The sequence below is a fragment of the Vanellus vanellus genome, assembly GCF_965231255.1.
Source record: "Vanellus vanellus genome assembly, chromosome: 6".
In the NCBI taxonomy this organism is placed as follows: Eukaryota; Metazoa; Chordata; class Aves; order Charadriiformes; family Charadriidae; genus Vanellus; species Vanellus vanellus.
The window spans coordinates 9,244,905-9,260,518 of record NC_138911.1 but is presented as its reverse complement, the minus strand read 5'-3'; the positions used below and the strand labels follow the sequence as shown (position 1 = coordinate 9,260,518).

General features: G+C 43.0%; 1 protein-coding gene across 1 annotated transcript in view; it reads right to left on the bottom strand.

Annotated features, from left to right (window-relative positions):
• The window catches only part of HIPK3 (homeodomain interacting protein kinase 3), a 57,199-nt gene extending 50,914 nt beyond the window's left edge, over window positions 1–6,285 (bottom strand). Inside the window, exon 1 of the mRNA XM_082485863.1 lies at window positions 5,094–6,285. Coding sequence (XP_082341989.1) covers window positions 5,094–6,187 — 1,094 coding nt within the window. The 5' untranslated portion in view covers window positions 6,188–6,285. The remainder of the gene's footprint in view (window positions 1–5,093) is intronic.
• Window positions 6,286–15,614: the final 9,329 nt, after the last annotated feature.

Here is a 15,614-nt window from a genome sequence, read left to right as displayed (position 1 = left end):
CGAATTTGGCTATGCTACACAGCAGTTTGCATACAGACCGCTGGATGCCAGGAAGAGCATCCTTCCATCAGGTCACCAAGTGCTTGTTCTCGAAAGATATTTTCGGTAAAATTTCCAGCTGTACTCTAATAGTAGTATAATCTGACACCGTATGATGAAGCAGATGTTTTCTTTGGAGACAGGAGGAGGAAGATAGGACACATAACTCTCGAGGCAGCTACACAGGCGACCGACAGGAAAGATGGCCAGAACTACCGTGACCATTTCAGATCACTCGACTCTTCTTGGAGGTTACTGCTTCTTGGAGCCTGCCATTTCGAAGCCCTTCTTCTCGCACCCACTTCCCAAAATACAATAAACCTCAGGAGAGAGGCAAAGCAAAGGAAAATGACTTCCAGAGGGAAACACCATACCCTGGGAAAACTTTCTGCCTCACCAGATGAGCACAAGACACCAGACTTCGAAATAAAGTCCTCCTCTGCAGAGTGCACTGTGCGATACGGGAAAAAGAAGGTTTTGATTTTGGATGCAACACTCCCCTTTTCGTGATTTGGGGCACAGCTGACCAAAGGACAGTGACATACTTGTCATACCATTTCCATATATGACAAAAGCTTGATCACCTACGCTGGATACAAGGGTTTTTTTTCTTTTCAAGATGTATACACTGCATAGTTATTTACCTACTTAGATCACTCCTAAAAGGTCAACAGTCTTAACGTGTGAGGCCAGCAGCAAAGAAAAGGCTTCAAATACCAGATCTCTCTAGCCCACAGCTATTAAAATCCAGACCAGCATAAAAACAGCATGTAAGCACAAACCCTGTCTTTTAGGGAATGAGTATTCAGAATAACATTTCATCTTTAAAACAAACGAAAAAAAAAATCCGTGACTTAAGACAGCGTACTGTCGTTAGTATTTATTCCTATCCATAGTCTAATTTCTAGCAATATATAAAGCTATTTTTATACTTGTTTTAATCATTTTCTTACTTTCTCTTTGCTTGACAAAGCTGAAGCAGAAACAGGAAAACATCAAATCATTATCACTCCATCCAGTTTGTCCCCATTTTGCTGCTTGTCTACACCCTTTTAAAATTCAATTAGTCTTACTTTTTTACGGCCTCTCCTCATACAAAAGCACTGTGATGTCTCCAATAGTCCTCATTTTGTAACCTCTTCTGCTGAAGACTAAGGTAAGTCAGCCCATTAGCCATTCACCTGGCTGTATTAAGTTTCCTGCCTTAAGTCCTAATCCTCTTATTACTTATTTTCCCAATTCATTACTCACTTCCTCTTACAGATGTAAAATACTGATACCACTGTTCAAAATAAACACCATAACATTAGACTTTGTGGTGTCCTCCATTCCCGCGATAATTAGCTGACGACAGTCCCATGAACGAGAAAAAAAGCGGCGATGAGATCTGAAAAAGAAGAAAACCCCACAAACAACCACCCCCCTTTCTCTTTATTCACTTTTGCCAAACTTCTCTGCAGGTTTCTCTTTGAGCGTTCAACGTACACCTCTACCGACACTGGTGGGCATACGTTTGCCACAGAGAAAGGGCAAATCCTATTCTTGAAGAAGTTACCAGCGCTGCCAGAAATAACCCTTCCTCCCTCCTCCCCCGGCCACCTCCCTCCCTCCTCCCGCTGGCACAGGCACTCTGGCAGATGTGGGGTGAGCAGAACGAGGGACAGGGACAGGGACAGGGTTAGCATCACCGGCACTGCGGGGTTGAGAAGCAGCATCCCGATGCTGCGGGGACACAGCCCTGCTTCCTCTCAACACACGCCACCGTTTAAGGGCATTTCGTTCCATCCTTTTCCAAAACCTCAGGTCCGAAAATAGTAATTTAAAAAACAAAATACTTCCTCTAAATAACTTTCTTTAACTTCCTGGCTGAGTGCATTTGCACATCAGAACAGGCCAGGTCACATCAACTGACACCTATCTGGATATTTCCTAGGTAAAAGCAGTGCCTTGTGCCTGTCACTTGGTGAAGCGGAGTCTCGTGTACTGTCATCTGTGACCATGCCAGGATCCCTGCTGGTAAGAATTACAGGTAAAGCTCATGATAAGGCACATACAGCTTAGCACAGAAACAATTTGCAAAGACCGTACACAAGGATACAGATGGGATCGCACCAATAAAAGAGGTGTTACAAGGCACAAGCATTCTAAAAAAAAAAAAAAAAAAAATTTCTAGTATGACTCTAATTGGATTAATTTAGTCCGAAGCTTTAAATAGCAAGAAAACATTTGTTTTAATAGATTTTTAAATATTCTAAACAAACACCTAGCACCACTGAACTTAAGTGGAAGAAAAAAAAAAGTGATTTCAATGTTCCGACTGCTGCTCGATTTTCTTAAAGGGTTTGTTTCAACATGTCATAGTCAAACAAGTTAAACCTGCAGTATGACTCCCACCCTGTTCTAATACAAAAACATTTAAGTACAGTTATATTTTATGAAGTAGCTCCGTATTTGATTGACAAGAAGCACAATCTCTTGCACAATAAATTCCAATACATTATCTGAAGGCCTTTCTCCTTCCTCTACAAGGCTTTTCTCTTCAAATTTCCCTGGCATCATCTATTTTGAGACCTTTTGGATCAAATCCCTATTTTCTGGTATTATTTACACTAGTCAGGTGCTTCCAAAGCAATAAAAAGAACATTTGAGAAACTGCATGCCAAGCTACACAAAGTTAATTTGAATCACTCAACCGGTAGAAACCCATGCATCCACGATAAAATCCAGCGTGCTAAAAACCTTTTCAGAAGTAAATATTTTCAGCAGAACGTTTACTTCTGAAAAGAATTTTGAAGTACAGTACCATTATTTTTTTTTTCAAAATTAAGTCACTTTCAAAATTATCTCAACCGATCCCTCACTTAAATGTAACACGTAACACTAAAACTATTCAAGTAGATAGACCCTAACCTTTTTTCTTTTCGTAAATCCTTTTTACTTTCAAAATATACTGACTTTAATGCTACTTTATAAAAGGATTATAAAACTATACAAGACAAAAGAATACGTTTTTCTACTGAACAGCCTGAATATTTACAAAGCACTTAAGCGCAGCTTAGTAACTAGGGAATTTTAGGTGTACGTGTTATATGAGTCTACAGGAGTATCATTCAACGTCACTGAGCCAAGACAAGCGTAATACACTCAAGTCTCACGCTTGGGATGGGGAAGGTGGAGAATATTTTTGAACGTACATCCACAACAAACCCCACTTACTCACAGTAAGTGCATGTAATACAATACAAGTATCCAAAATGGGCACAAGGTGCCACGGAGTTGCACGTTGATCCCGCCAGCGTATAGACCTGCTCAACCTAATATTTCAAATTTCTGTATGAAGTACAGATGCAAAGGAACATCAGGCCAAGTAAAACAAAACTACAGCTAAAATTTGTACGTAGGCAACCGAATAAGCACAACTCCACTACGTCTAATGAGCCATCTGAAATAGAAAAAACAACGTGAAACTAGTTAGTCGAGAACAAAGTACTACAATAGGGCCACCCAGCCCGGCTGTCTGCAGCCTCTCCCTTTTTGAGTTCTTGGGAAGGCAGGAGGGAGAAACGGCAATAGCTCACAGCAATCTGTAATTACTTCAATAAATAAAAAGCCAAAATGCATAAGGAAGTATTCTCAGACCATGCATCTTGAGTATCTGATGAATTACGAATTCGTCCTGAACAGCTGATGTTAAGACATTTGCACTTGTACAAAACCTCACAAAAATTCATGCCGCCTTTTCAAGACTCGCACATTTTTGTCCCGATGGGCCTGAAAATACTGTATCTGGAGTGGTGTACAGCTATTACACCAAAATGAACTCTCAAGTTTCTAATTTCTTACTTCCTTTACTGCACGTTTTTGTATAATGTGGGTTTGCAGCAATTCATATGGTTTCCCAATTTAGATTTCTGTTGATGAACTTTGAGTAGTTTTTAAACCTTTAGCTGCAGTTTGTAATTAAGTAATGAGGAAAGGCAGGTGAATTAGAATACTTTATGTGAGCACTGCACATGAAATGTTCTTGTTTACAAGCTACAGCCAAATAATAGTTAGACTTTTCTGGTATGAACTCCAATCACTAGTTTCATCAAGCCTACAACTGCGCTGCGCAAGTTTTTACTTCCAACATGAATAGCTGTAAAATATTTTAAATTTTCTTCAAATTACTCATTGTCCTAGTTTACTAGCTTTTTACTGAATTTGCAGAGACAGGTAATACCCAGGCCATACTATTGCCAATGATGCAAAGAAGAACTGAAAAAGGTCTTCAGTCACGACAAGTTCAGCTTATAAAGAAAACAAAAGGACCTCAGATGCTAAATACCAATAGTTTTTACACGTCACACAGGTTGGATAACTATAAGAAGACAGTAGTAAAAAACAAAATCAGAAATATACCTCCATTATTAGGCTAATACAGAATGCAACCATGTACCAAAATCACTTTAAAAGCCTCCCTAGTATCACCTTAAACATTTAAGTATCCTCTCACTCACTAACGTTAGAAGTTCACTGAAGTCCACAGTTGCTGAAGGCGCTCAATCAGAATTGAGTTTATAAGAAGTAGGCAAAATATTTACAAGAGCTGGAGAAAAACAGAGGCATTCACATAATCTTTGGCAACAGGATATAAAAACATGGCACTTCTAGTAGACTGTCCAGCTGCTTACAGAAAAAAAAAAAAGCCATCATTTTAGGAAGGCAGGAAAGGCACCCTAATCAAGCGAAAGCTAATTCTCTTTTTCTATTTTCCTTTTAAAAAGTCTCATCAGAGGTCTCAGAATAACAGTAAGTGATGACTTCAGAGTGCAACACAAAATGTACTTCTAGAAAAAAAAAATAACAATATAAAGTCATCCAAAGCAAGTATTCACGTTAAAAATGGTAACCAACCACTTAATCTTAGTATGGCCTCCATTCTCAGATGGTCCTTATGTTTTCCAAATTATTCCTATTAGTTATCCGGAAGAGCAATTATTTAAGCCATCAACTTTAATAAGCGCTAAAACCTTGTTCCGTCAAAAATTAAAAACAAAGTAAAAGACACCTACCTGTAATACCGAGACTGTAAATAGGTTGAACAAATAGTCTTTGATACATGGCTGGCAGATCCAAAATCTATGACTTTAACCCGGTAAGGCTGCCGAACAGGATCCACCAACATAATGTTCTCTGGTTTGAGGTCAGCATGGATTAAACCCAGACTTTTTAGTTTTTTCAGTGCAGTGGCCACCTGTTGCAGAATAGGCCGTATTACTTTCAGTTGCAGAGGGCTGAATTTGTTTTGTTTCAGGAAGTCGTACAAATTCTGTTCCAACATCTCAAAAACCAGACAAGTATGGTTACGATGCTGAAAGCATTCGTAGGCTCTCACAAAGTTAAATTCATCAGCATTTTCAGTACTTAGTCTCGCTAATATGCTCACTTCTATTTGTCCTTGGCGTGCGTACGAAGGATGATTCTTCAAGATTTTGATTGCCACGATCTCATTTGTCCCCCTTTTCCAGCACTTCACCACTTGTCCAAAGGTCCCTCGCCCAAGGAAATCGAGAACCTCGTAAGTGTTTTTCACAGAGCACAACACCTCATGCTGTACTAACTGGTAATCTCCATCTCCGCTCGTACCACTCGGTTTTGAAGCTGCAGCCGTCGTCACAACCGTCACCGGGTTTCCTATGTTGGTTTGCAACATCGCAGGCAGGAGGGACAGTTCATCGACAATCTGCATCGTGCTGTTTTGATTATCCAGCTCTTCGCTCTTACGCTTCAATCCACATCGCTGGGGTCCTTCCAGGGTATCTGACCGGCTTCCTTGCGTCCCGGTCCGAGGTGCCTCTAACTGAGCTTGCTGCGCCCGCGCTGCTAACGCTTTTGTAGCACCTGCAATATTTGTTAAAGCAACAGCATTTGACTGCAACAAGAAGTTCCGTCCTCGAGGTCTGTCAAACGGGTTTTTAGTCTGAAAGTACGTACTAACCCTGTGGGGAGAAATGCCAAAGTTTTTACCATTCACGTAGATTTGCGGGTAGGTTCTTTCGTGGTACACGCAACTGCTTGGTTCTAGTTTGAGTTTCTTCACACTACAAAAGGCACTTGACTGGGTTTGATAAACATATGGTGGATAGACCAAGACTTGTGAGGCCATACCTGCGGAGGGAGAGAGAAAGAAAAAGCGAGTGAGAATCCTGCGTTTGCATTTCCAAGCTTTGCAGCAGCTTCCTCTTCGAAAAAAAAAAATAAATAAATCAGGACACGAGTACATCTGCCAACTGAGCTGGCCTAACGTTATTTCGTATTTAGCTTCTTAGGGCCAACAGCGAGGTCCTCAGGCCTCCCAACGCGCACACCTCAGCACAGCAGGACTGCGGCAGCAGCAGGTTACCGCAGCAAGTGCTTTTGCTGGTTGCCCAGGGCAGGACCGAGACAGTCTGCAGCAGGTCGCTACTCGGAATTTTTCAAGTAGGGGAACTACCTTTGTGCTATCAAAAACTCAGCTTTCATTTAAAGAAAAAAAAAAACAGCATTTCCACACACAAAAGTACCGCAGTGTTCAGTACTGTGAGTTAAATAACCACTTCAAATATTTATCAATGACGATTCAAAATAACTTAAAAGCTCTTAAATGTGAGCCCCTGCCACCTGTTACACAAGGTATCCGACCTACTCATCGTAAGCACCATTGGGCTGCTCCAACAATTTCACCGTGACCAAAGTGAAAGTCATCAGGCTGTGTGATGGGGCCCAAAATACCTTCGGGACACATGTATGTTCACATAAACAATTGCAGCCTTCTGGGTACATTAAGGTGTACAGTAATCTAACCCATTCATGAAAGGCAAGTGCTTTCTCCAAGTTACATACTGTCCCATTGCAGAAGTTTGTCTATCGGTGACACAGTTGTAGGTGGTAGAAGCACCAGTTCCCCCTCTCTTCAATTCAGATTTGGAAACTAAACGTTAGCCTCATACTTTCAGAGATGCCAATTTCATGAGTTAGGTCACAGAAAACTTGCGCTCTACAGTACTCGTTAAATTAACTAAGTAAATATTTTACAGACCTACAGAACATGTCCCTGATCAAGATCATTTCTGAAAACTGAGCTGATAATTGTAGGTAGAGAACTTACAAGGACAGATTTCTCACAGAAAATATATTGTCGAGTGAACGTGAAAGGACCAAAAATCATATATATTTCTATATTCTGTAAATTTTTTATTTTTTTTTTTTCCTGCCAACACAATTACTTCCTTGCCAAGAGGGAAGTGAAAGCTGGAACAGAAGACTATGGATAATTTTAACGTTTGAATTCCCAGTAAGGCTGAGATCAAAATTTCAACTCGACTGACTCCACCTTCCTTGAGGTCACCACATTTTCAGAAAGCTGTACAGCCTCTCAGAAAGAACACTCGCACCTCGGAAACCAGTAATGAAGGACAGTTTTGCAGAAGAGGAGGCAGTTTGCCAGCCCGGGAAGCCCCCGAGCACAGCAGCTCCGTTCTGCACAACCCGTGTGACAGTGCAGGATTAGTCCTGCTGCCTCTCTGAATTTGTCCCCGACTCAGGACGCTAGCTCTATGGAAAGCAGGGCCACAAGACCGTCCAGGGTCGTGCTCCACACCTTTCACATGAAGCAGAGCGTGCCAGCAGAGTGTCGGAGGGAGGACGACAGCGGCAGCAGTACCCGGCCCGCATGTAGGGTGAGGAATCTCAATTCCACTTTAAAGTGCATAGACCTCACCTCTCTTGGATGCTGTACCTTCCAGCTCTCGTCTCTGCACTGACCCTGCCATGTCCCCTTCCAGACCTGTCAAATACCAGCCTTAGAATCACAGAATAGTTTGGGTTGGAAGGAACCTTTAAAGGTCATCTAGTTCAATCCTCCCCCTCCAACGAGCAGGGACATCTTCAACAAGATCAGGTTGCTTAGAGCCCCGTCCCAACATGACCTTGAATGTTTCCAGGAATGGGGCATCTACCACCTCTCTGGGCAACCCGTGCCAGTGTTTCACCACTCTCTTTGTAAAAAATTTCTTCCTTATATCTAGTCTAAGTCTACCCTCTTTTAGCTTAAAACCATTACCCCTTGTCCTATCACAAACAGGCCCTGCTAAAAAAATTGTCCCCATCTTTCTCATATGCCCCCTTTTTACTGAAAAGCCGCAATGCGGTCTCACCAGAGCCTTCTCTTCTCCAGACTAAACAACCCCAACTCTCTCAGCCTGTCCTCATAGGAGAGGTTTTCCATCCCCCTGATCATTGTTGTGGCCCTCCTCTGGACCCAGTCCAACAGGTCCATGTCTTTCCTGTCCTGGGGACTACAGAGCTGGACACAGTAGTCCAGGTGGGGTCTCATCAGAGCAGAGCAGAGGGGCAGCATCACTTCCCATGACCTGCTGGCCATGCTTCTTTTGATGCAGCCCGGGATATGGTTGGCTTCTGGGCTGCGAGTGCACACTGCTGACTCACATCCAGCTTTTCATCCACCAGTACCTCTCCAAGTCCTTCTCAGCAGGGCTGCTCTCAATCCTTTCAACCCCCAGCCAGCACTGATAGCAGGGGTTGCGCCGACCCAGGTGCAGGACCCTGCACTTGGCCTTGTTGAACCTCATGAGGTTCACATGGGTCCACTTCTCAAGCTTGTCCAGGTCCCCCTGGATTGGCATCCCATCCCTCAGGTGCATCAACCACACCAGTCAGCTTGGTGCCATCTGCAAACTTGCTGAGGGTGCACTCAATCCCACTATGTCATTGATGAACATATTAAACAGTACTGGTCCCAATATGGACTCCTGAGGGACACCACTTGTCACCAATCTCCATCTGGACATTGAGCCCTTGACCACTTACTACCCTCTGGATGTGACCATCCAACCAATTCCTCATCCACCAAACAGGCCACCCATCAAATGCACATCTCTCCAACTTCTGCATCACGTGATGCTACACACTAAGAAAAAGGCACTGGATGGACCCTAGTATAAACGACTACAAGGTTTCAGCGAAGTCATGGCTTATACCATTCCCATCAGCTCTCGGAGACAAATTCAATACCAATAATACTTTAATTAAATCACTTTTTCATACCAAGCACATGAACATTCTGGCAATAGGTGTTTAAATTGCAGATGAGTCACATAAAACTTAAGCCAGACACTGCAATGACTCTGATCAAACGAAAACTAACCTAACTTGCGGCATAATTATTCTGAAGCTGTGATTTGATTCATGTAAATTAACGTTTAAACATCTTAAGAGCGATTAAAATAATCATACCATCACCTCAGTTTAGAATCCTATAATGGTTTTTGCCCCAGCAGTAGAAGAAAATTTCAAATCCCTTTTCTTTCCTTTCCAAAGCTGTTTGCCCAGAACCAGACGATGTAGAAAGCTGGAGATCGCCGGCAGGCAGGCTCTCTCACCACCAAACATTATGGGACTGCCACTGGCTCCCTGCTCCATGCCAAGGACTTAAGACCGACTCTCAACCTCAAAACACAGGCAAAAATTCTCCAAGTTCTTGAATCCTCTCCTAAACAACATATCACATTACAAAGTGCCTGGTGCAAAGCACACACATATTACTGACTATGGGACTTACCCTCTTTGCTACAATATTTATCCTGATCACGTTACTTAAGAGCTCCACATTCAACCCTCACCCACCACCCCAGAGCACGCATACGTCCAAGCCTACTTGGAGCTTCCAGTTCCACCTGCACAGCCCAGGCCAAGCTGTTTGCCTCCTGGGCACAAGCAGCCAAAGCTGCGCTGCTCGACGGGAAGGAGCCTGGACGCCTGACCCATGGGCGAGAGGCTTGCTAAGCTGCAGCAACCCCAGCGGGACCATTCGCCCTGGATCTGCCACAACCAAACAGCAAACACCTTGCTTCGTTTAACTGCTGGAGAAGGTATTTGCCTGTGTAAGCGTGTTGCCAGAGCTGATGGCATGAAATCAAGTTGATTGCTTTGAAAAAAGCAGTGATAAACCTACACCACAATTAAGGAGGTTTTCTGAAGACAGGACAACCCAGAGGGGGGGAGAATGGGGGAAGGACAGTCCTCAAGCATGGCCAGAAGACAACTCAAATCCTTACCTGAGCCTGCTGAGACCACTGGCATTCAAAAATGTGTAAGTTTCCTATAGCTCATGCTATCCAAACCAGTCTAGAACTGGAAGCAGATAGTCCCAGCTTTTTCTTTTACATTAGTTTCAGTTGGACGAGAAAAACTAGGATATCATATTTTGGGGTTTGTGTGTTTCTTGCAGGCTTAACTCCACGACCCTGAACTCTGACCACAGTAACAGCTCTGTTCTCAGATAAGAAGTGTTTATTGAGTTATTATGAGAACGTTTTTAGCAACTCCAAGAGAAAAAAAAGTAATTAAGTACTAAATAGAAGACATTACATACCCTGGGAGAACAATCTTTGATGCAAACATGACAGCCTGAACTAAAAAAAGTCAAATTTTACTCCAGAAAAGTAGAAGTGTACTTAAGAGCTCTTGTACAAGCATCTTATTTCTTACCCTCCCTTACACACTTCTCCTTTACTCTCAATATTTTGTCTCTTTTTAAAGACATACTTCAAGATGCAATCTCCTTTGGAGAAGCTACAGTATCTTTGTATAACCAACGAATAAGCTGTTCCCGTGAAACGGGCACATTAAAACCCCGCAGCATCCTACACCTGAGACTGCTCTGCCATGCACGCATACGCAGTGCTCAGAAGACGTTTCAGACAGAAGCGCACTCTTTACTCTCCATTAACACGTACGCAACAAAATACACCAGAACAGCACGTAACTATCCAACAACCAGCTGCTGGAGGCCTTTGCCTTGAGAGGCTAAGTTTATTAATAGGATTGATTTCCCCCCAGCCAGATGAAACCCCAGCCCCGCACCCAGACAGCGGAGCTGCACAACAAACCTCGAAGAGAAAAGGGAAAATACCACAACACCCTCTACTATAACAGCACTGCTGTTGTGGGGGCTTTTTTGTTGGTTTGGTTTTTTGTTTTTTGGGTTTTTTTTTTGTGGTTAGGGGTGGTGGTGGCTTGCTTTTTGGGTTTTCTGCTGAAGTTTGGTTTTGTTTGGTTGGGGGAGGGGGTTGGGTGTTTGGGGTTGGGTTTTTTGTGTTTGCTTTTTTGGTGGTTTGGGTTTTTTTTTTATTTGTTTGGGTTTTTTACTATTTTGGGGAATTCAGGTTACAATATAATCCTATTTCCAGCTACACTGGAAAAAGTATTACTGTGTTACAGGGGGTGGTTGTTGTTTGGTTTGGTTTTTCTTTTAAGCAGGTCTTCCAGTAAAAGAAAATAATACACCACACATTTTCACCCACCACAGAGCGGACCTTTCTTTTCCCCACCTCGTCACAAATCACTTCACTGACCTTATATATCTTTCTGCATATTTCTTATTGAGAATACTCTTGCTTCCTCCTACAAACTGAAGCTTGTCAGACTGTATCTACGTCCAGGTCCAGCAGCTAGGTCCAGCTGCTAGGTCCAGCAGCACAATAAGAAAGGGATGTGTAGAGCAAAGCAGCCGGTGCTAAAAGAAAGAAAAACCTCATCCTGTGTTCCTTTCGGGGAGGTTACTTGAGCCTGAACACTCATGAGCAGCTGACGGCACCTTCCCGTTAAATTTAATTTAAAATAAAAACCAAATGTGTGCACTACAAGACCACTCCAGGATGCAAACTAAAGCAGAGTAAACAAAACCATCAGAAGACAGACTGAAAAGCAGAATCCCCAGGTGACATACCGTAGGCAGCCTCCGGCTACTTGAGCAGCTTCAGACTCGATTTTCAGTTTTAGTCTCAGAGAAGTCTGTCCATTCCCCCTACACACGGTTTTTAAAGCCCTCTTCTCCTTCCCTAAGTGCAAGATGAGCATCGTAACATCCCTCCAGCGCAGTGGCACACACAACCTGAAGTTGATTCCGCAGTTCTCCAGCTTGCTTTGCTCCGATTCCAAGGTTGCTGCATCCCACCGCGTGTGCCAGGCGCTGCTAGTGAATACTGCAGGGCTCGTGGAAAAGAAAGCCTGTTACTACCTCGAGATAGCGTCCCTTTGAAGGAAACGAGTCTTCTTGGCTCTAAGTTTGAATCAGAGAGCACTGGGAAGTCTGCACTTGACTTACTCGATATTAAATTATATAAAATGTGTGAATTTTGATCAGAGTTAAGACTGTGAACTCTACTTCTGAAGAAAGTTTGCCTGCCCCCCCCCCCCCGTCAAGCTTCTCTCTACAGAAACTGAATAGAGACGGACGCAGCCATGGCTCAGGGAAACGGAGCCCCTCTGTAACGTCTTGCTAACGTTCACCTGACTGTAACAGTGCTCTTCACCAGATTCTTAAAATTACACCTCCAGCCTTCTCAAGAAGTTCTAGGCAAATTCATAAACGTGACCAATTTGGCAGACGGTAACAACCTGGAGAAGCACAGGCTGTTCCTGGCCTGACCACCATTAATAATTAACCATAAACTGACATTTTCTCGGGACAAAGGAAGGGGGCAGGTGGGGTAGCAGAGTAACTCCTCAGTAAGACCACTGCAGCAGAGCTGAAAACTGCCACCCTGCGCCCTTAATTCTTCTGCAAAATAAACAGCCCCTTCGAACTGCCCCGAGGAGTGCAATCACGGCGTTGCTGCTGTTGTAGTAAAATCCCCAGCAGGCAAATCCTAGCCAGGGGCAGCCACCTAGTACTGTAGTTACAGTTTAACTCAAGAAAACTTGTTTTCCAACTTCTTCCAAGCCTCCATGGGCGAGAACCGGTTCCAACACACTCACGCCCTTCTCGCAGCGCAGCTGAGCATCAAGGCAGGCTTTCCAAAAGCTCACCAATTTCCAGCAAACGCACAATTTGAGCAGTAGCACTTACCAAGTGTTTTATTTACATTATGCACCACTCTGAAAATACCCTAAGGATACCAACTGTCATTTTTCCCAAGTTAAAAAAAAAAAAAAAATTGTTCTTTTTACACTAGGTGCCAGCCACCCAAATTTCAAGTTACTTTGCAAATAACAAAGCTGAATTAGTTGCCCTCTCTTTCCCCCCAGAAGAAACCTTCTTGCTGGTAGTAGCGGCACCTCTATGTTATTGTTTATTTTGGATATGTAACCGAACAAGCTGTACTGATGTGAGCGCTTTCATACCCGCGAAATGCTCGCCCTGAGGAATTCCCTTACTCCAGCTGTATGATTCATAACAAAGCACTGGCAATTGAGGCTTCTTGCAATTTATAAAGGAAAATGCATCTACAGAAAGTACAAAGGGTTAAGAGATACAAGCCCAGGCAATCCCACCCACCACCCCCCCGGCCACCGGGAAAGCAAGTCTGCGACCAGATCTCTGACCCATGCAAGGGAGGGAAGGGAGCAAAGGAGAACGCACCGAGGTGTTTCAAGTAACACATGCCACGCAAATTGTTTCCTCACATAACCATGGCAGCAATTCTAGACACGAACGGTACAGGCACACACACTCCACCGTAGAGAACGGCGATGCAGAGGCGGCTCTGATGCCGCCTCACCAAAGAAGCCAACACCCAGTTCCAGAGACCCAGAAGTTTAATGGCAAAAGCAACGATTACCTTCTTTGACTGAAACATGTAAGATATTTCAGAGCTCGGGAATTTTGGCCCATGATACACCAACAAAATTAAGCCGAGCTGGTGGTAGCCTTTGCCTGACATGAAACCTCAGTCCTGCACAGATGAGTGGCGAAGGTTGAGGCTGGAAAGGGCAGAGGTTGATTCCACGCTTGCAGAGAGTCTTAGTGAGAAGTAAACAATAAAATGATCCAATTTGGCAGTTGTATAATGCAGTTACTATCTACCTAAGAAAAATGTTACGAGGCCGACTTTAGATTTGTGCAACATTTGAGATTTTTTTTTTTTAATCGGACATTACCGATGTTGCATTAATACCAGAAACTGAAAATAAAAGTTCATTTAAGTGTGATGCGAACTAGTCTCAATTGCAGCATTGTCTCAATACTTGGAAAAAGAACTAACACCATACACTGAACACAAACATATTTTACACAAAATATCAGAGCGGACTCCTATGACTCAACGCTGTCATTTGTATCAGTAGCAGCACTGAAGAATACAATCCCTATATTCATATTTTCCACAAATATCAAAAGCTAAATCTTGTGATGCCAGTGTGACTGCAATCATAGTTAAAAGACAAACGGAACAATACTTCCAGCATTTATTTTTCTGCTGGGCAAGAAGCTGTTATGCAACTGAAAAGAAAGCAGACGCAGCGCAGTATCGGCCACCAGCCCCGAAAGAGACCACGCTCTCCAAATCAGAATGTGCCACCATCAACACAAACGGCGCATTTCAACCAGCCGGGGCTTCGCCAGCCTAATCTCTTCTTTTAAAGGACTAATTCTTTCTGAACCTGAAAACAGTAGGCACATTGAAATAAAAGTCCCTAACAGAGATGTTTAGGAGAGCCCACACCTTCGGGATCTGCACGACAGTACAGTGCTGAAGGATGTATTCAAACCACGGCTACTGGCTGTCACTCTCCAAGGCAGTAAGGAGGATCAAGGCGAGCAGAGAGGTAGGACATAAAGCCACGTTTTTTCCATTGCCGTAAGTATTTCCAAAAGATTTTGCCATCTTCCCCAAAGTAGAAACAAAATTTGATAGCGGGGCTTAGATCAAACTGCCTGTTGGTAAACCACCTCTTCAAATGCCATTTTTTCCTTCTTATTTCCAGCCATTTTATTCCGATTTCATTGCTTAATTTTGCATTCTTAGTCTGCTGGGCTTCTGTTAGAATTAGAAGCAGACCAACCCAGCTAAGAAATTTATTTAGAAGTTTCATTTTAGAATAGCTGTAGACAATATCAAATGCAGCTCCTGTAAGAATATAAATCTAGATGGTTGTTTTCCTTGTTGCTACTTCACCTTCACAGAATGGGTGGTATGCCAGAAAATCCGCACGCCCATCAAGGAGTCCTACTTACATAAAGTTGATTCTTCGTCAAGTCCTCTAAACCACTCAAGGTGGCGGAGGTTCATTCAAAATTAACTTTCTCCCTCTTTTCGTAAAATATTTTCATCTGGACAAAGCACGCATCAGTACAGCGACACAACATTATTGTTCTCCCCACAGGACTTGCACATTAGGTTTGCAACAGCGCACACACAAATAACATCCAGCTCATCCAGTCTGACATGTGATGCAAAAATTTGCAAATCAGGGTCTACTGTACCAAGAGAGCACGGTTCAGGAGGTATATAAAACTGTTTCCTACGCATTGCGAATTAGCCAGCAGTAAGTAACACTTCAGCTAGAACTTTCCCCAAATACATGAAAAATCGTCATCACTCTTCCAATCGGACCAACATGAACTTAGTTATCAAGCAGTTACTGAGTTGCCAAGCAGCACACATAGACCATATTCAATTCCTTCTGCAACGAAAATATTACAGTAAGTAAGAACCTTCGCCTTTGTTTGTTTGTTTAAAACCTGACTTAACTGAAAAAAAAAAAAAAAAGAAAAAAAAAAAAAAAAAAAAGGACATCTAAACCCAACACGC